Source organism: Diabrotica undecimpunctata, chromosome 4, assembly GCF_040954645.1.
Source record: "Diabrotica undecimpunctata isolate CICGRU chromosome 4, icDiaUnde3, whole genome shotgun sequence".
NCBI lineage: Eukaryota > Metazoa > Arthropoda > Insecta > Coleoptera > Chrysomelidae > Diabrotica > Diabrotica undecimpunctata.
In genome coordinates, this window is record NC_092806.1 from 105,206,633 (window position 1) to 105,228,100 (window position 21,468).

At 32.8% G+C, this 21,468-nt stretch overlaps 1 protein-coding gene across 1 annotated transcript in view; it reads right to left on the reverse strand.

The window, feature by feature from the left end:
- The window catches only part of LOC140439834 (protein O-mannosyl-transferase Tmtc3-like), a 636,225-nt gene that overhangs the window by 155,851 nt on the left and 458,906 nt on the right, over window positions 1-21,468 (reverse strand). The window contains exon 8 of the mRNA XM_072529987.1: window positions 9,172-9,536. Coding sequence (XP_072386088.1) covers window positions 9,172-9,536 — 365 coding nt within the window. The remainder of the gene's footprint in view (window positions 1-9,171; window positions 9,537-21,468) is intronic.

The following is a 21,468-nucleotide window of genomic DNA, read 5'->3' on the forward strand; positions in this document are numbered from 1 at the left end:
TTTCTTTTCAGTTTCGTTATGTTGAGAATGCACTGTATTTAGTATAATTTAATTAGTCTAAATTAATTTGATTAACAATGCAAAATAAACAATTTAAAAAATTGTTTTACATTACAAGTAAATTTTTTTTTACATTTTTTACATCTTGATCGACCTGAACGGTGAACTAGACTGACGGAACGGTGATCTGCCCAGACTATGTGTATGTGTGTGAATGGGTTGCCCCTTGACTTGAATCTTTTCGTCAAATAAATATGTGTGCGTTATTCGCGTATAACCTAAGCGCAATCGATCAATTCTAACCTGGTTGGACAGACTAGCATTTTGCTTCGTCCAGGTTTTTATAGTTATAGATAGTTTAATTTATTTTAACTTCGATTGGGAGTTATCCATTCACTTTGCCACTTACACTGGATTTTGTATTTAATCACTGTTTTAATGAACTAGCAACCACTTCATTCACTATTGTTGACTTTTCGTTGTTTGCTGCATCTCTAACACAGAAATCTGCTTTTTCGTTTCCTCGAATACCTACCTGCAATGGGACCAAAAGTATTACGATGTCGGTGTTTTTTTGGTGTAAAATATCTAATTCAATTTTCACTTCAATTCAATTGGATGTTTTGGATACAACTGATTGATTGTCAGAATGAAGCTTAAATAGTCAGTGATAGCTACTGTCGTACTATATTTATTCTTCTTTATAATTATCAACGTTTGTAGGATGGCACCAATCTCAGCCGTGTGAACAGTATTTAATAGTGATAATGTGAATCTGTGGTGTTGATTAGAATCTATAACGACAGCTCCTAAGCTGTCTGAAGTTTTGGATGCGCCAGTAGATGTATAAGAAGGAAAATCTTTTTAATTTGAAATTATTGAGAGAAAGCACTGAAGTATATTGGTATGGTTTGTTTTATCTTTATTGAAAACAGATAGACTGAGATTATTGTGTGGAAGAGGTATTGTCCAGGATGGAGGTGTCTTACTATTAACTGAGAATAAGATTAATGGTAGTTCAATTGATAACGCATTTAGATACTGTCGAACCCTTTCATAGTAAAGAATATTTTTACTTTTATCTAGAAGGAGTTTGGTAAAACAATCAGTTTCAGTGTTATGTGTGACAAGATTATTTGAATTTAAGAGAACTGCTGTAGCATAAGATAGACTAAGATACATTTTTCTTAAATGGAGCGGTAACTCTCCTGTTAGACATGGAGACTTTCTACAGGCCATGTTCGATATTAAAATTTAAGAAGGAATACTTTAAGTGAACTAGCATGAGTTGCAAGATAAAGTAGGGTTTTAACACTTAAACATTAAAAGCGAATAAAGGTTCATGGTTTACGAAGTCAATATACGAATTATTTATAATGAAAATGATATCGAACCTACAATGTAGTATATTGGTATACAACATTGAAAATCACACATTTGTTACTATAACTAAAACTATAAATACCAAGACGTAGAATGACGTGTTAGAATAGTAATCATGTCATCAATCAATAATAGTCATTGTAAAATATACATAGTAGAATATTGTCTTGCAACATTAGTGCAGGTCACGGACCTGTATTTATAAATATTGTTTCGAGTTAGTCATGAAATGTAAAACAACGTAATATAATTACGTTAATTGAAATATATTTCGTTATTAGTTTAATTGACTAAGGTCTGAAAAGGCACCTTAACCTAAATACCAAACCCTATTTAATACTACATGGCGATCTCTGATGGAAATAGTTATTACCAATTGGAAACGAAGGCGGAAAAATGAACATTGGACAAACCCAGATGGCTTAGAAGAAAAGGACCAGTGAAGAGACACAGTGTACATAATAAGTAAGTAAATTTTTTTTATGAAAACACTCTTTCGAATTGCTTTTATTACTGAATGTTTTATTATTGATTATTTGATTTTTTTTATATTTATATTATTATCAAAGCCTATTCTGTATTATTATCGATTTGTATGTCAGTGTTTTTATATGGATCTGAATATTAATATTGTTTACAGAAATGAGATCGAAATGATTTTTTTAATAATATAACGATTAGTGATTACTTTAAGAGCATTAAGTCGAACATTGCAATAAGCAAATGTCAGATACTGCAAAATAAATTTTAAGAAGAATTATTTAAATTAGAAAAAAAATAGTTATTTATTGTACAAGATAGGGATGGCGGTTTTTGACAAAACACCGGTTTTCGATTATACCGGTTTTTTTTGCTTACGGTTTAACCTGGCGGTTATAACCGGCCAAAAAAACCGGTTTTTCCAAAAACCGGTTTTCGGTTTTTTTAATCCAATAGGTTACAAGTTTGCACTTTCAGTTTGCTTCTGTAATTATAAAATAAAATAAAATTTGAATTATGGTTTTGTTTGGAATAATTACTTGAGAATAATAATTATGATTGGAATATAAAACAATACCTAACCTAATCCTAATTACCGTAAAAACCTAATAACCGGTTTTTACTTTAAAAATAAAAAACCGGTTATAACCGGGACAAAAAAACAACCGATAAAACCGGTTATTGCGAAGTAAAAAAACCAGTTTTCGGTTAAAACCGGTAGGTTTTTCCCATCCCTAGTACAAGACGATAAAATTGTACTTTATCTTCGAGAGCGTTTTTTAGCGTCGAGACGTCAGTCGAGACGCTAATTATGCTCGAGAAGATAATTCGATTTTATCGTCGTGTGCAATACAATTATGCTCGAGAAGATAATTCGATTTTATCGTCGTGTGCAATACAACATTTTTTTCTATAGCAAGACTTCAAGTTCAGGAGAAAAATGGAATTTTAAAGAAAATTGTAATTTTTAGCACAAAAATCGCAATTGTGTTGCTCCGTTGCTAGGGATATGAATTACTCTGTCAACAAATGTCAAACAAATATTACGTTTTGGTTTTTGCGGAGAATATTGTTGCGTTTTGTGTGCAAAGTGAATAAATACGAAATGGACGGAATATCATCTGTTGCAGAATCTTACATTGAAGAGTCAATAAGCAATAAGATTGCTGTATCCAAGTGTATACTTGGCGGACCAGAAAATCAATCCAGTACTACTCTTGCTGTTAAAGTGTCACTTTATCTACCCTTGCGGTTAAAGTGATACTTTATCTACTCAAAACAGTTGTTATAGCAACACTTTAATATTAGCTATGGAAAAAGTATATTTGAAAGCTGAGTTGTAAGACAAACTTGGACAATAAAACATAGTCAAAAACCCACTGCTCCTTTTACAAAAGAAATAATAAAACTTAGAAACTTATATATTACCCATTCTAGTTTTTTAAGGTTACCGTAGTTAGTTTAAGCATATGAATCAAAGGTGGATTAAGAGTTGGAAGAATTATCGAAGAAGAATTCTGTCGATTGTTTTAAAATCTGACATTTTGTTGGGAGGTATTTGCCTTAAACCTGGTTTGGAGATTTAACCTTTGCCTAACAGATTGTTGCATACCGAAAACATGGAACAATGCAGAAACAATTTTACTACGCTAGAAAGAAGATAAGGCGCACCTAGAAAACTATAGACCAATCAGCTTATTGAACCACATCTATAAAATATTTACCCGAATAATTACAAGAATAGAAAAAAAACTTGGATTTCTACCAGCACCGAGAACAAGCTGGCTTCTGCTCAAAATTCGGAACAAACGATCACCTACAAACAGTAAAAACCTTAACAGAAAAATCGATAGAATATAACAGATCACTAGTACTTATGTTCGTAGACTTTCACAAAGCCTTTAATACCGTGGAATTGGACAGCATTATAACTGCTCTGAACAATAGCGGAATAGACTACTGGCTTACAAAATTGGTACAAACATTGCACCAAAACACCACAATCCGTGTAAAACCACATTATACCTTCTACACTAAGAGACATCTTTAAGAGTAACATCTCAATAGCCATGAAACGGAAGACATGCGTTCTTCCTATTATGACCTTCTTCTTCTTCATAACATGCCATACACCAAAGTGCGTAGGCGACTATCTCATTACTAGAATTCTGTTCTTGGCGGCGTGACACAGCTCGCCTGTATTGTGTATTCCTGTCCATTCTTTAATATTCCTTAACCAGGATAATTGTTTGCGGCCGGCTCCTCTCCTACCTTCGATCTTCCCTTGTAGGATTAACTGTGGTATTTCATATTTTGCTCCTCTCAATATGTGCCCAAGGTAACCAATCTTGCGTTGTTTAATTAATTTAAAGAGTTCTCTTTCCACGCCGGCTCTCTTAAGGACGTCATCGTTTCGAACTCTATCCACCCAAGGTATGCGCATCATTCTTCTTAATGACCACATTTCAAATGCTTCAAGTTTGTTGATAGATGTTTTTTTCAAAGTCCACGTTTCCATGCCATAAAGCAAGATGGACCATATGTAGCACTTGACCATTCTGTAGCGTATTTCGAAATTTAGGTTTTGATTATATAGGAGCGGTCTGAATTTCACAAAAGCTTGTCTTGCCATTTGTATTCGGGTTTTTATCTCTTGTTGTGGATCCGATTGGTCATTGATTGTGGTGCCAAGGTATTTAAAAGTTTTCACGCATTTATGCGATCGTCACCTATGCATATTATCGGGTTTTCTGGAGGGTTTCTGCTAATGACCATATATTTCGTTTTCAAAATGTTGATTTTGAGGCTATATTTGTTACCTATGCTATTCACCCTATCAAGTAATAACTGCTGATCTTCCAAATTATCAGTTATAATCACTGTGTCGTCCGCATAGCGTAGGTTGCTAATTGGTATGCCGTTCACCTTAATACCTAATTCCGTGTCTTCTAATGCTTCCGCAAATATATTTTCAACATATAAATTAAAAAGCATCGGAGAGAGTATGCAGCCTTGGCGGACACCTTTCAGGATCTCAAATTCATCCGTATATTCTTCTTCTTCAAGTGCCATCTTCGTTCCGAAGGTTGGCGATCATCAGGGCTATACGTATTTTCGAAACTGCTGACCGAAACAATTCGTTGCTGCTACAGCTATACCATTCCCGTAGATTCTTTAGCCAGGAGTTTCGTCTTCTTCCTATGGACCTTTTTCCTGCTATTTTCCCTTGCATAATTATTCGAAGCAGTTCATATCTTTCGCCTCTTGTAATGTGTCCCAAGTATTGCAGTTTTCGTTTTTTGATCGTAAATATGACTTCCTTTTCTTTATTCATTCTTCTCAAGACCTCGACATTTGTGACCCTCTCGGTCCATGATATTCTCAGGATTCTGCGATACATCCACAGTTCAAATGCCTCTAATTTTTTGGTATCAATCTTTTTCAACGTCCATGACTCCATTCCGTAGAACATCCGTATATTAGTCTTGATCAATTCTCACCTTTGCCATTTGGTTCCAGTATAGATTCTGAATAATTCTGATCTCCTTCTGGTCAATGTTGGCCCTATGTAGTAGTTCCATCATGATATCATGTTTAACATTGTCAAATGCCTTCTCGTAGTCGATGAAGGTGAGGTAGACATCTTTTCGTTGATCTAAACAGTTTTGTATTAAAGTGTTCAAACATAAAATTGCCTCTCTTGTTCCTAGTCCTCCCTTAAAACCGAATTGTGTTGACCCGCTAAGTTCTTCTAGTATCTTGTACATTCTTGAGTGTATTGAGTGTAATATCCTAAGCAAGAGTTTCAGCAAGTGACTCATTAAACTGATTAAGCGGTGTTCATTGCATTTTGTGGCATTAGCTGTTTTTGGGATCATCACAAAGGATGACTGCAGCCATTCTCGCGGAATGTAACCAGTATCATAAATTCTATTGAACAGCTTTACCAAGATTTCGATACTCTCCTCGTCTAGTAGTTTTATTGCTTCTATATTAATTTCATCTGGACCTGTTGCTTTATGCGTCCTTGTGGTTCAAACTGCATATTCTATTTCACTTCGCATTATTGATGGCCCTGATAAGTTTTCGGAAGGAAGTTTGCGCGTTGGTTGTGTTGGTTTTTCGTCATTAAAAAGTCTTTCTGCGTATTCTTTCCACGCCATTGCTATCTCCTCTTCTGACTCTATGTATTTGTTTCTGTCGTTGCGTATTCTTGTTCTGTGGTGGCTTTTGTGTATATTCGATATTTCTTTGATCTTCTTACAGAGCAGAAATTCTTGCGTTCATAAAAACAACAGCAATAAAAATGCGAGTGGCGCAAAGGTGCATGGAAATATCGATTCTCGGCGTGACAAAAAAAGACAAAATAAGGAACAACGACCTAAGCAAAAGAACAGCTATCACTGATGTCGTCGAACGCATAGCCAAGCTGAAATGGAATTGGGCAGGTCACATAGCGAGAATAAAAGACTCAAAATGGACCAGAAAACTAATTGACTGGCGCCCAAGGGAAGACAAACGCAGCAGAGGACGGCCACCAACACGCTGAATGGACGACATTAAACGAATGTCCAAAAAATGGCAACAGGCCGCACAGAACACAGAAGAGGTTGCATGATGATGATATGTCGATTCTGTTCTTTTGAGTTAACCATATCATGCTAAGGCTTGTGCATATGGATCTAAGCAGAATTTAGAATTATGATGTGCAGAAAATGAAATGAAGAAAGATATACAAGTGATATATCAACATGAAATGGGATAAATAAAGAAATGAATAAGTGATACATGAATATGAAATATAAATGTTAATGAAGTTATATGTATGCTGTATGAAATATGAATATTATAAATAGAATATTTATATTATTCATGTTTATAAGATATGTATAAGATTTTTATAGAAAGATATATGAATATAAATTAAATATACACTCTAAAAGAAAGTATTAAAGAAACTAAAGAAATATATATTTGTAAAGTATCTAAGACAATGACAGACAAGGAAAAACTAGAAACAAAGTTAGGTAAAAGAGTATAAAAAAATGTAAGAATATACATTAAATTGTCATGAATGTCAAGTAAAAGAAGTACAAACTGGAATTAAGAAAGCGATCATTAAAATAAACGTAGCAATTATGTAGATACAATCTTTGAAATAACGTAAATTGTAAATTAAGTTCTAAAAATATCTTCTTAAAGGTAAATAAAAGCTTCTGGTTTAAGAATAAGCCAATATACGAATTATTTATAATGGAAATGACATTGAACCTACAATGATCGGGTAATATTCAAAATCATACATTTTAGATAGTAAATGGTAATTAATCAACGTAGTATAACACTTGAAAATGAGTTACTGTAACATTTTTTCCAACTATACAGGGTGTTCCCAAGATGTTTTTAACAGCCTATAACTCATGAAGTAATAAACATTTTTGTTTGAAAATTGGAAAATGTCAATTGGGCTTACAATACTATCATAATGTATACATGACATCTATTACGTCATCACGTCCACTATGACCTCATTACAATGGAAAATATTAAGTGGATCATGGGGGTGGAGATCAAACGAAAGGCTTTCTTATCCCAAATTTAAAGGTGTACCAAAATGAGGGTATTAATGTTAATAACTATTCAAATTAACCTGAAACTAGTATATTTTAAGAGTTTTTGCAAATTCACAAAAAAAGCGAGTTATTATTTAGATAACTTGCTCTATTTAAATTATTTTTTGATTTTACAAATAGTAGCAGCTAATGTTATTTCTTGTGTTCTCTTACTGATACGTTCATTATAGTTTTACAACAGAATTTTGAAATAGTTTTATACATGAGTAAAAATACCTTTCCTATTTATACCTAATGAATACGTAGATATGGTGTTGATTTCTGGAGAATGCAGAAAAAATGCTCGAAATGCACATATTCACGGAACGCTTTCCCGAAAGAAAAAAACCGTCTTATGTAACTTTTGCTACGGTTGATGAGAAGATTTATTCCGAAAAAGAGAAGATACAAGGTTTATTTCGAACAATAAACATAGAGATTATGTTAAACCAATACAGACCGAACAAAGTTTGGTGAATGTTTTAGCATATGTAACTTAACATATTATGTCTATTGCTGCAGAAACTGCAACGTCTTCAACTACAGTTCAAAGGATTCTAAAAAAACCATTAGCATCCATTTAAACTGTGTTAGGTTCATGAATTGTTACCAACCCATTTGGATCGAAGACTAACCTTTATCGCCATAATGTAAGAGATGTAAGCCAGACTTAACTGGAATTTTGTGGAAGAATACAGCTCATTTCCATAATAATGGGATTGTAATCAGTGGAAAACCCCCGCTGGTCAAAAGACAATTGCTTTTAAACTATGTGGGAAATTATTGTTTGGTGTGGGGTATCTAATGGGCGTTTAATAGGTCCACATTTTTTTGAAGAATATTTGAATTGTCAGAGATATCTGAATTTCCTAAAAAAAGACCTTTGTTACTAGAGAATATTCCTTTACGACAAAGAGGAGTTATAGAATGGCAAAAAGATACCCCACATAACAGCGGTATTGTAATCAATTACGTTAATGCCACATTTTCAAGAAGATCGATTGGAACTAAAGGACCCATCCGATGGCCTCGAAAATTGCCTATGCTATCACCATTAGATTTTTTGTATGGGACCATTTTAAAAAAATCGTTTATAATGAAGAACATTTTAAATTTTATTTATTATTGTTAAAATTAAGCATTAAATTAAAACTTTAGCGTACTTATTTATATTAATACTTCCATTGTGGTACACCATTGAATTTGGGATGAAAACCCTTTCATCTGACCTTACTTTAAGTCCCTGATCCATTTCAGCACCCGTGATGACATCACCTATCTCATGTATACATGAATTGATAATATTGCAGGTCCAATTGACATATCTCAATTTTCAAATAAAAATATACATTATTTCCTGAATTATAGGCTGCTAAAAACATCTTGGGACACCCTGCATTTTATCGAACTTACCCACTTGCAAAATCGAGCTCTATATGATTTTCATTTGTTTAAATTTTTCCATATTCGTGAATGTGTAATTTTAAATAGTATAAATTTACTTTTTACCGCGTATAAAAATTATCTGAAACAGTGTAGAAATTTGACGCAACAAATTTACCGAAAATTTACGAAATTGTAAAATGTAAATGTTTTCAGATTATACGAAATTTTTTAAATACTCTATACTCTCATTAGTTTACTCAGCTTTTCATACAAATAAAGCCCTATAATAATAATTCAAAACTATACTTACATTGTAGTAGATATCAGGATTGTTGCTATCGTAGAGAAGGGCCCTCTCGTATACTTCCTGTGCCTCTTTGGTCCTATTCAACCTTATCAATATATCTCCTCGATTAATATAAGCTTGCGTATAATCCGCTCTCATACTTATAGCCTGCCTATAAAGCATGTCGGCCTCTTCCAGTCGTGTCGAGTTTTTCGATATCAAATTAGCGAGATTTAAGAAAACGTTTAAATGATTGGGTGCTATCCGGGCTTGGTAACTCTCGCCCGGTTTAGCTTTAGGTAGAAGGGATTTGGCTTTCAAGTATGCTTCCTCGGCTTCCTTGAACATTTTCAGATGATTGTAAGTTCGTCCTACGTTTATGTGAGCACCTGGAAAAGAGAAAAGATGGTTACTGGATGAGAAACATTAAAATACGTGTTTTGAGCAAGGTTAAAAACTTTGGTCAAAACACGTAGCAATCACTAATGTAGTAAAAATATTTTTCAAGTAAATGACTTCAACCTGGCCAAATTTAAATTGTTGGATAGACAAGCCGAAAACGTAGATGAATCAAGTAATTTATTAATACACACTTTTTTAACACAAAGTGTAATAAATTCAGTAAACATTATTTTGTAAATTGCAGGTATTCGATGATTGCAAGTGAAGCATATTCTAGTTTAAAGTTACAATCAAAATGTGGCTTACAATTCAAAAAACAGCACGTGGCACATAAGGAGTATCGACAGAAGAGACTACTTCTTATAGCGCATTATTACAATAATAATATGTGGGTTAATTAAATTTTAGGTCTACTTATTACTAAATTGTTAATATTTATAAATAATAACACCACACATTAAATATTGTTAAAATATAAATTATCTTAATTACTTTTCTTCCAAAGATTTGTTTACAGATTTTAGTAATTTTAAGAATTTGTTAAATAAAATTTAGAATTTATTCATCATTTACATTTCCATTATTAACTTAAAGTTTTATATTTAATTACTTCATTTTTATTATCATTATATTCTAAAAATATAACTACTGGTTTGTGATAAATACAATAAGATTTAAAGCAAAAAGTAAAAATCCAAAGATTTCTACTTGTTCGAAACCAAAAAATTCAGATTCTCACCTAAATCTGTGCCTTCTACGATCTACAAAGCAAAAAGACGATGAATAAACTGACATTGGGAATAAAAAATTGCATTCCACACCATATCGATTCATCTAAGTAAGAACCTTTCATGAACTGGCTTCTAATACTCAAAATACAAGTAAATAAAGATATAGAAAAGGCAGTTTCGTAATATTTCATTTCACATATAGTCCTTCTACAATTCGCTTAAACGTATTTCGACCTTTCAGGACTCATCAGAGCGCCTTATTAGGAAACTCTAAGCGTAAAATCAAATATTTTCAATTAAAGGAAGTAATAATGAAATAACTTCTTAAAGACCCATGTAGTTACATCTATGGCCGCAAAAAGCTTTATTATCCCATACTAGTCCGATATAACTAACTATTGCTCGCAATGGTAATCCTGCCTTATGTACCTTGGGTAGGCCGTAAAGTTTTGGACATCTTGACGACTTCTCTCTAAGTATGAGATGTAACTGATATATCGGATCTCCCCTACAAACTGTGGCAAAATTTCTAGCTAAAGAAGTACAACCATATGAAGATGAAGCGGATTCTTACGTCAAGAATGCAAGCCACTTCATCGAGCGTATAAAAGACGTGCCTCTGGATTCGAGACATTTGTTAGTCAGCTTCGATGTAGTCTCACTTTTCACGAATGTTTTTATAGATGAATCATTAGAAATTATAAACAAACAGTATCAATACCACAGAATACTCTGCATCTAAGAAAGCACTGCTAAAATAACACATATATTATATGCAAAGATAATAGAAAAATGTGTTATAAGAATAACACATATATAAAGAGCAAATATATAAACAAGTTGAAGGAACACCAATGGGTTCACCACTGTCACTGGTAATAGCAAACCTGTTTATACAAGAAATCAAACAGCGAGCAATAGGAACAGCCGAACAAAAACCCAAACCCGAACTGAAAGAAAACGAACAATTACCATTTTTAGATGTGTTAATATTAAAGAAGAAAGACAGGCACATAGCAGACACAGTATACCGAAAACCGACACATACCAACAGATACCTACATGAAAATTTACATCATCTTCCTGCACAATTATATTCAGTGATTAAAACTCTGATGACACGATCCGAAAGACCGTTAGACGAACATAAAAGAAAGAAATGTAGAATTTGAAAACAGTGCTAAGAAAAAACAGCTTCTAAACATATCCCATTAAAAAGGATCATACAAAAGGATACAACAGAGAAAATAGAGACGGTGCTAAGAAAATATAAAATAGAAACGATATTTAATACCGACAGAAAAATCTCAACTATTTTACCATCCGCCAAAACAAAAATATCGTTAGAAAATCAAGGAGTATACGAGATTCCATGTGGGGACTGTGACGAATTGTACGTCGAACAAACCAACCGAAGAATTAATGTTAGAAGAGAAGAACATCGAAATGTCATCGAAAGGAGATAAAAAACTTCGTCCCTTGCATATTTTGTCTCAAACACAGAACATACAATAAACCTAAACCAAACTACGATGCTAGCTAACATTGAAATTAAAAAAAAAAAAACGCGAAATCACAGAATCACTAGTCATAGAAAAAAATCCCAATACTCTAAACCAAAGAGACGATGTTCAAAGCCTGCCAATAACATGGAAAATGGTACTCAAGAAAAAGTTAGAAATACATCAGGTCACAAAAAGGACCAGTAGGACTCCTCCTACATACACATGGACAGGACCAACAACAAGAAGACTTGCCAAGGACCTTTCGAGAGAAGAGCGCCTCGATCAGTTATATAAATAACCGTATCGACCATGAGAGTCAGTTTACTTCAGCACCAGAAAGAAGCTTTAATATCTGACTTGACAATGGCAAGTGCGACTTTGCCTAAACGTCGCCAAAATAATGTAAAATTATTCAACTTAAATTCAAACCCGGAAAATCACAGAAAGCACATGTAGCTCTCTACGTATTTCTCACTATTTGGTCGTCATCAGTACGGTGCTGCCAAGTTAGAAAAAGATCATGTTAACTTCGGAAAGAATTACTGCCACATAGAAAAAGTCTGGAGGGGTGAAAATTGAAGAAGTTGATTGGCTAGGAATTATTTTAGATGGAGAGAGGAGAAAAGACAAAAAGAAGAGAATCAAGAAAGGGGGGAAGGGGGGATTATCATAGAAAAAAAAATGTTGGAAGAATCCGGTTGTCAAAGTTTATAAGTAGATCATTTTTGAAAGAAGTTTTTAATTAGTTACAAAAAAAGGGTGAGTGAAAGTCTACGGGAGTCCTGGATAGACTGGAGACAGCTGACCCCTGAGATACAATTTTAAATATTTGCTTTCCTTTTGATATGGCTTGAAATTTTATGATCGAGATGTGGGTCTAAAGGTGATAAACAATTGTGTTTTTTTTGCTTCGATATACTTCTTCTTCTTTGCAAGAAGAGTGTTTTTTATATCAGAGGCCAGAAATTAATTGTTTTTCTTGGGAAGTTTGTCTTTATTTTATATTGAAAGGAACTGTACATGTTAAATTACTGGAGTCTCAGATTGGGTTAAAAAGTCAACTTTTTGGTGTAAAATTATACATTTTTTTAAACAAGAAAATCATTACAAATCGTTTACTGTGGACATTTGAAATTTTTCTATTAATATTTAAAGAATTGTTAATAATACTGTCAAAAAGTAGTTTTTAATCTAATAAGATAACTATTAGCACAACGTTCTTTTTTTGTATTTGGTAAAGCATTCTTATATTTAGTGTGAATTTTTGCTTCGTGTATGATCCATTTTCTGTTTTTTATATTGCAATATTCTTTTTTTGTTATTTCGGTTTTTTTATTTCCAATTGAATTGACTTTCCAATTAACCTAAATACAATATGGAATTAAGTTATGAAGTACAAAGAATCCGAAAAGATTAATTCATGAAATTTATTAATATTTGTTTTTCATTTTTCTGTATTTTTCTACTATACTGTATTATTAGATTGAGCTAGAGTATATCCAAATTACAATACAAAAAAGTTAAAGTTAAGATCATTTAATTAATCTATATAATGTCAACCGACTTTAACACTAAAGCGATCATTAAATGTACACACCAATTTGATCGCTTCCAAGTACTTTAAGTCAGTTGTTGTAGTTTGAAAGCTATTAGACTCAATCATATAAGCTCTTTGATATTCGGAAAGGTTTAGTTGCTGTTAGAAATGCATATTGCAAACGAAGTCACCAAACTAGTTTACCCAACACGATTAGGTAAGTTCTACTGGGTATATAGTTTTATTAATATATGAGGTAAGACGACTTTGGAAGAGCAGTGTTTTAGTTTAAGTTTATCTATATTTTTGACCAGTAAGTTTTTGAAAAGGAAGTTCTGTTAAAACTATAATTTCAATACAATTACACAGTTAGAGTTCAAATTAAGAACAAGGTCTTGAAAAAAAGGGATTCAAATATGCGCAATTTATATCTAATCGAAAGAGGCAAACTGAGTTTTTGGCAACTTCCACAACTTCGTTTATTGAAAACTTTATTATGGAAATTTACTACTAAATTGCTGAGAATTTTAGTCTTTGATAAAGGATAGTTAGATATACTTAGATATATAATTAGTTAAGAATATATTGACAGCATCGCTATCGGAAATATACAATACAAAAATTCTTATCACCCTTTATTAATAGCTAAGATTAACTTTTGTCATTAAAAAAAGAAGAATAAATTTTGAATAAAGTTTTTTATTTATACATGCTAATCTATAAACAGATGCAGTTTTATTTTGTTGATCAACAATGGCTGGAGGTCTAATCGTATGTTTTAGGGTTCGGGTTCCAGGTTCTATATATATATATATATATATATATATATATATATATATATATATATATATATATATATATATATATATATATATATGTATATATATATATATATATATATATATATATATGTATATATATATTTAGGGATTCTACAGTATTCACTGCCTTCCCTCGCTCAACCGTTTCCATCTCTCTCTGTTGTTCCATTCTCCATCGTTTAGGCCTCTCTTACTCATGGCGTCGTCTACTTCGTTCCTCCAGGATTTTCGGGGTCGTACTCTTTTCCTCCTTCCTATGGGGCTCCATTCGGTTATTCTCTTTATCCATCTGCTGTCGCTAGTTCTTCTTACATGTCCATACCACTTTAATCTTTTTTATTTTATATATGTTAGTATGTCTGTTTCTATTGATGTTCTTTGCTTTATTTCGTCATTACTTCTATCCATTCTTGTTACTCTGCAGCATCTTCGCAGGCATTCCATCTCTGTTGCTACTATCTTACTGCTGTTTTTCTTGTTTATGATCCAATTTTCAGCCCCATACGTCATAATACTTCGCACTAATGTTTTATAAATCTGCGTTTTTGTCTTCATATTTAGGTGTCTATCCCACCATACTGAGTTAGGTTCTAATTTACTATTATCTGGTGTTTTCTTTTCAATTCTTCCATGTCTTCTACATTGTATAGTTCAGTGAGATAAATCGATTTTCTCTTTCTTAGGGATTTTGTTCTTGTAAATTAGTTCACAAGCTTTTTTTATTTGTGATCTGATCCTTATTTACATTTGTTTCTGTAGACCATAGAAGTAGTTTTCCATCCCTTTGGAAAAGGTTACCCAGTATTGTTTTTTGCTTATTTCACCAAAGTCAACGTTTCGTTTCTTGTCTTCCAGTATTCAGCGTGCGAGTCTGGCGTTCCCGCTACTCTATATTTAACCTATTAGCGCCCACCGTTACTATATGGTAACGTAAAACACATGATTTTTAAAAATTCTGCGGTACGCCCATGGAACTAGTCAGCCACATGGAATATTTCAGGCACCCATAAAACGAAAACGTAACGGATTCGTATTTTAATCTTCTCTCAACCGTCGCGAGGTAATCATATGACAGAGTGGTTTAAGTTTATAGAAAAAGATTGACGTCCGTTCTGCGTAAGTAATTTTTGATAGTCTTCTAGTAACTATATTTGCATATTTAAAAAAACCAAGTTTATTATACCCCAACTTATTATAAATTGTTGTATTTTATCAACAATTCAATGTACCGAACTTGGTAGGAATAGTCAAAGTAAGTCGTTATCATATGGTTGCGGTGGGCGGTTACGGAATCATTACCTTATTTTTTAAGTCGTAGATTTTCGTTAGCAGAAGCGCTAGAAATGGTTTACTGTGACGAGAAATTAGCCGAGCAAGTCGATAATATTTTTATAACACCGTCAGAGCTGATGGTAAATGGTGCTAATACAGACGAGGATTCTGCGAATGAAGATGAAAGTGGATTCATAAATAAACTAACAGGTGCTTAGTTGTACAAATAATGATATACCTACATATTATAATTGTTTATTTTTACAGGTAGGCAGCTACGAACGCAAGCAGAAATATAACTTTCCAGCAATGAAAGGATCGGTACTGACAATGAGGAAGTGCAGACAGAGGTAAGTATAACCAGTAATTTTTTAATTTTTAATTAGGTTTAAAATTTATTTCTATTACAGTCACAAGCAGTAGTGGAGACACCCGAAAGAGAAACTAGAGTATCGTTTCAACTATTGCAAAATGAAAGAAAAGATGCAGTAATGAAAAAATGTGCTTGGGTGCAAGGAGACTTACAGTCTGCAAGTTTTTCGTTTCCAGAAGATTACTCTAAATATGAAAATTTATCATGTCTTGATATCTTCAGTATATTTTTTGATGATGAGAAAGTAAACTACTTACCGGAAGAAACACAAGGATATGCACACTTTGTAAACCAAAGTGACCCATGCATTACATCTGGAGAAATACGTTGTTTTATAGGTATTCTCCTGCTATCGGGGTACAATCCATTACCATCGAAGAGAATGTATTGGGATACCCATGATGATGTAAAGAACACTTTAGTTACTAATTCAATAAGAAGAAATAGATTTTTGCAAATTCAAAGATTTTTGCATTTCGCAGATAATACAAAACCTAATGTTAGTGACAAAGCATGGAAAATTCAGCCATTGATTGACAGAATAAAAACAAAATGTCTTGAAAATTTTGTTCCAACAAAAAATCTATCATATGATGAGTCTATGATAAAGTATTATGGTCGCCATCAATGTAAACAATTCATACGAAATAAACCAATACGCTTTGGTTATAAAATGTGGTCGGTAAATACTTCTACTGGATATCTGGTAAACTTTGACCTATACCAAGGAAGAAATCCACATTCAAATGAAAAATATGATAAACATTTTGGCAAGTGTTCATCCTCTTTGGTGCGAATGTTTGAAGAGATAACTCAGTCAGACTTACACTACAACTTACACGTTGACAACTTATTCTCAGGACTTAATTTATTTAGTTACCTACGATTTTTGGGATACGGCAGAATTGGAACAATAAGGGAAAACAGAATTCTATGGCAGAATGGCATCTACGAGTTGTGGTGGTTCAGCATTGGGCACGGTAAAAAGATTTTCTCATGAAGAAAAACGCCACAGTCAAGTAAGTCGGCCTTATTGTTTTGCTAAATACAATCAAAATATGGGGGGGTCCCGACTTGATGGATCAAGGTGTTTCAATCTACCCAGTAGCAATTCACTATAAAAAATTGTACTGGTCAATTATAACATGGTTATTAGATGTTGCAGTACATAATTCATGACATTATTATAAAAAAATTAAAAAATATATATCCTTGCTATCATTTAGGAGAGAATTGGCCCAAGTTCTTCTCGAAAGATATGGAAGTTCTCCCTTATATACAGGAAGACCTAGTCTACATAGATAGAGAGCGATGCAGTAGAAGGCGATGTATTGGTGACGAATGTACAACATCTGGACGAACAATGTGCCAAAAATACGTTAGTTTGTGTATTCATTGTTTTATAGAATAGCACACCACACGATGAAAATATTATCAAATAAATATTTAAAAAAAAAATTAAAAATTTTGATTTCAACGATCCTAAAAATTCCTTAAGCGCCCAGCGTTACCATATGGTAACACCATATAATTTTTTTAAAAAGAAACATAAAACAGAAAAACTTGTTTTTTTTTGGATTAAATTATTAACATTTTCATCTAATTAACCCTAAAAGTAAAGATTTTCAAAAAAAACTTCGCCGCTAATGGGTTAAGATAAGCCTATTTTCATTCTTTATATTTTTGCTTAATTTCTGTACAGAACCGTGGCGTTTTCTTTATTGTTCTATTGCTATTGCTATGAACAGTTCCCGTGCCAACAGCATTACACGCCACATCTTAACGTTTATCTGTATTTTTTTCCAACTGAGATCAAAAAAATTTGCAACTAGAAAAAAATCAACAGGAATGCGTTTAATTCTGTTAGTCGGGGGTTTTTAAGATCGCTGAATACGACTATGATAACGACGATCGGACTCGAGCTACCTGGTGCCCAGTGTGGACCTCGTCCTCTGGATTATATTAAGTTCATTCCAAATCAGCTGATAATCAGAACTTATGGGTTTTTAAGGTCACTGAATACAAATATGATAACGACGATGGTTCTAGAGCAACCAGGTGTGCTTAGGGTGGACTTGGTCTCCTGGATTTTTATATTATTTTCACTCCAAATCAAGTCAGAGACGAGGTCCTCTGACGGAATCAGGTAGCTCGAGAAACATTGCCGTTATTATATTCGAATTCAGCTACCTTGAAAACCCCCCAACACTAACAAAATTGAACTTATTCCTGTCGATATCTTGTGAGTTGCAAATCTTTAATTTTCTATGTACTTTTGAAATACATTTTCCTTGTGGACAAAATGCAATTTTCATTTTACCACCAAGAATTTTATTGACAAACTTTCCGGACACTTTTCTGAATCGAATGCAAAAAGTTCACAGTTCACATTCATCTTGCTGCGGAAAATTTTTAGGTTTAGTGTGTTTTAGTGCCTTATTTTCTCGCTTTAATGTATGTACGTAATAATTGTCACTATTCCTTTGACTTATCGAAAACAATATTTTTGTGTATTGACTAAATAAATTTTATACTACAAATACCAATAATGCCTAACTATATTAATGTTTTTGTCTCATTAATGATCTCGACAGTAAATAAGCATTTTTATAACCAAATTTCTCGGCTTATTATTCCTTAACGATCGTACTTTACACCATCCCCTAAATAAACATTGAAGTCGATCCTGATTCCTTTATCTTGGGTCCTCTCATCCATTTAATGACCCAATCGAAGCTGTTTTATATTACAAGACAGAAGTTGGGAATCTTGCACACTTATTTTAAAGCATACAAAGCATTGATTACAAACTGTTGTTATAGGCAAGGACATTATCCCTAATTGCGTATCCAAAAATACGGAACTTCGATTACACACACCGTCACCCCAGATAAATTAAGCTAATACCTTTTTTCACATCAAAGCGTTAGCCAGTGAAGCGACCAAAAAAACGATCATTATCAGGGACGGTGACCTTAAATATTATAAAACGATTATGTCTTATGGATATTTAATTATAATGCCCCTGTATTAATAAAATTGTCGAAGATAATGTTTTAGCCCATAAATGGGAAATATAAACCCGAAAAAGGTTATTAACGCTGGAGATTAATAAAATATTTTTAGTTATGAAGCTAAGTTCTGAAGATGGAGGAAATTGAACAATTTGAGTTTCATTTCTTGGATTTATCTGACCTCAGATCTCAGAATTCTTTTAAATCTCAATTTAACGACAATTTAAATGTTTTGATTTGCACTTCAGAAATCATTATCAACGACAAAATAAACATATTTTTAACTCAAACAGTGGTTAATTCCCATTATAGTGTATTTTTATGCATGAGAGAGTAATAAAACAATAAATTATGTATGCAAATCCCTAAACTGTTGATACGGGTGACTCAATGAAAAACAGATATTTGTCAACAAGTTTACAGAAGTATATAGGAAAACAATTTTAAATTGAGTATGACCACCAGGTATAAAGGTTGGAGCAGAATAGAATACAATAGTTGTGAGAGTTACTAATCCCTAAATAAGGTTGCCAGTGTCGGAGTGATGGAGGTTAACAGGTACTAATGAATTTGCAAGAAATGTAAGATGTTTATTTTATTGGTTATATATAACCAATAAAAGTTTAATAAGTACCTACCTATTTGCAAAATAAAGTTTAATTCTTTAGATAAAATAAAACGTTTTATTTTATCTATTTGCAAAATAAAGTTTAATTCTTTGCCTATTTGCAAAATAAAGTTTAATTCTTTAGATAAAATAAAACGTTTTATTTTATCTGAAATGAGTGCATTCCACGAAGTAAGGGTTTCAACAATCAAACATTTAATTCTTTAATTCCAGGAATCTACGACAGTAATTGACTAGATAATTACCTTCTAAACTTATTCCACAGAAAATGTGATAGTGGGTTTTTCCATTTTGTATATAGGAAGGTCCAAGTGGCGTATTCAAAATTCTTAACAGTTCACTAAAAGTAGGTACTTCAGTTGCAAGGTGCAGTTTATTGTGTATACTAGTGTTATGGAAAATTTGGAAGTGCCGTGTAAACGCCGAAAAATTGGTCCTCTAACAGTTAATGAAAAAACATTAATATTTAATTGTTTTAAATCATTTACAGACAAACGTTTATGTGAATGTGTTGATGAGACCGTTGAGTTAGTTAGCAGTACACTTGGTGTTGGGAAATCTATGATTTACAGAGTTATTAAAGAAGAGAAATGTGGTAGTTTTCAAATGCCACGTAATGCTCCAGGGAAACCAAAATTGCAAATAGAATATCATTTTAAAGAAGGACTTCGACGGAAAGTGCATGAATTCTTCTTTAGACAAGAATTTCCAACATTGGATAAAGTTCTTGTCTCAGTTTGAGATGATAAGGATTACCCAGAAATGAGTCGAAGTACGTTATGGAAACTTTTAAAAGAAATAGGCTTCCGCTGGAAAAAGAATCCCAGAAAGTCTATTTTATTAGAAAGAAGCGATATTGTCATATGGAGAAGACATTTTCTAAGAACCATAAAGGAAATGAAAAACCAAAAAAGAAAAATATTTTATCTTGATGAAACATGGATCAACGAGGGTCATACACCAAATAAATTTTGGCAGGATGAAACTGTTACAAGTCAAAGGCACGCTTTTGTAAATAACTTATCTACTGGTTTAAACCCACCATCAGGAAAGGGACGCAGGCTGATAATAGTACACATTGGCAGTTCAGACGGTTTTGTTGAAGGTGGTTTATTAACTTTTGAATCAACTCGTACCGGTGACTACCATGAAGACATGAACGCTGATGTCTTTCAAGAATGGTTCGAACAAATGATAGATCTTCTTCCTAAGAACTGTGTAATAGTAATGGATAATGCAAGTTATCACTCCAGACTTATAGAAGGACTGCCCACAACCAAGTGGTTAAAAAAAGACTTGCAGAATTGGCTGAGTTCAAAAAATATTACGTACCATCCCGGATCTATAAGAAAGGAACTTTATTCGTTGTGTGCCCTTCATAAAGAAAAAAATACGAAATTGATGAAATTGCCAAAAATCGTGGAATGACAGTACTTAGATCCCCACCATATCATTGTGAATTAAACCCGATTGAACTGGTATGGGCACAGATAAAGAGTGAAGTTTCAAGAAAAAATACCACTTTTAAAATTCATGATGTTAAACAGTTGTTTTTGGAGGCCGTAAATAATGTAAAACCTGAAAACTGGGAAAAGGCAGTAAATCTCACTATTAAAGAAGAGGAGAAAATGTGGAAGCTGGACAATATTACTGATAAAATGATCGAGCCAGTTATTATAAAACTTGGTTCTGAAAGTTCATCTTCTGAATCTGATTTGGATTTGTAACAAGTAGCTGTAAGTTTTATATTAATATTTTTATTCATCTATTTAACATACTTTAGACGGTTTTAAAAACTCTTTTTCTCTTTTGTAATTTTTAAAAATTAAAAAAAAATGTGAATTTTTTAAAACCCTTTTTAATGTAGGCCAGTCAGTTCTAATATAGTGTGTGATAAAAGAGGTCACTTTTGTTTACATACACATAACACTTTCTAACACTGAAATAATTCATTTATTTTTTACAATTATTCACAGTAATTTTTCAATTAATCTTGAGCACGCCCATGGAGTGGTCGGAGTTACCAGTTAAAATTATG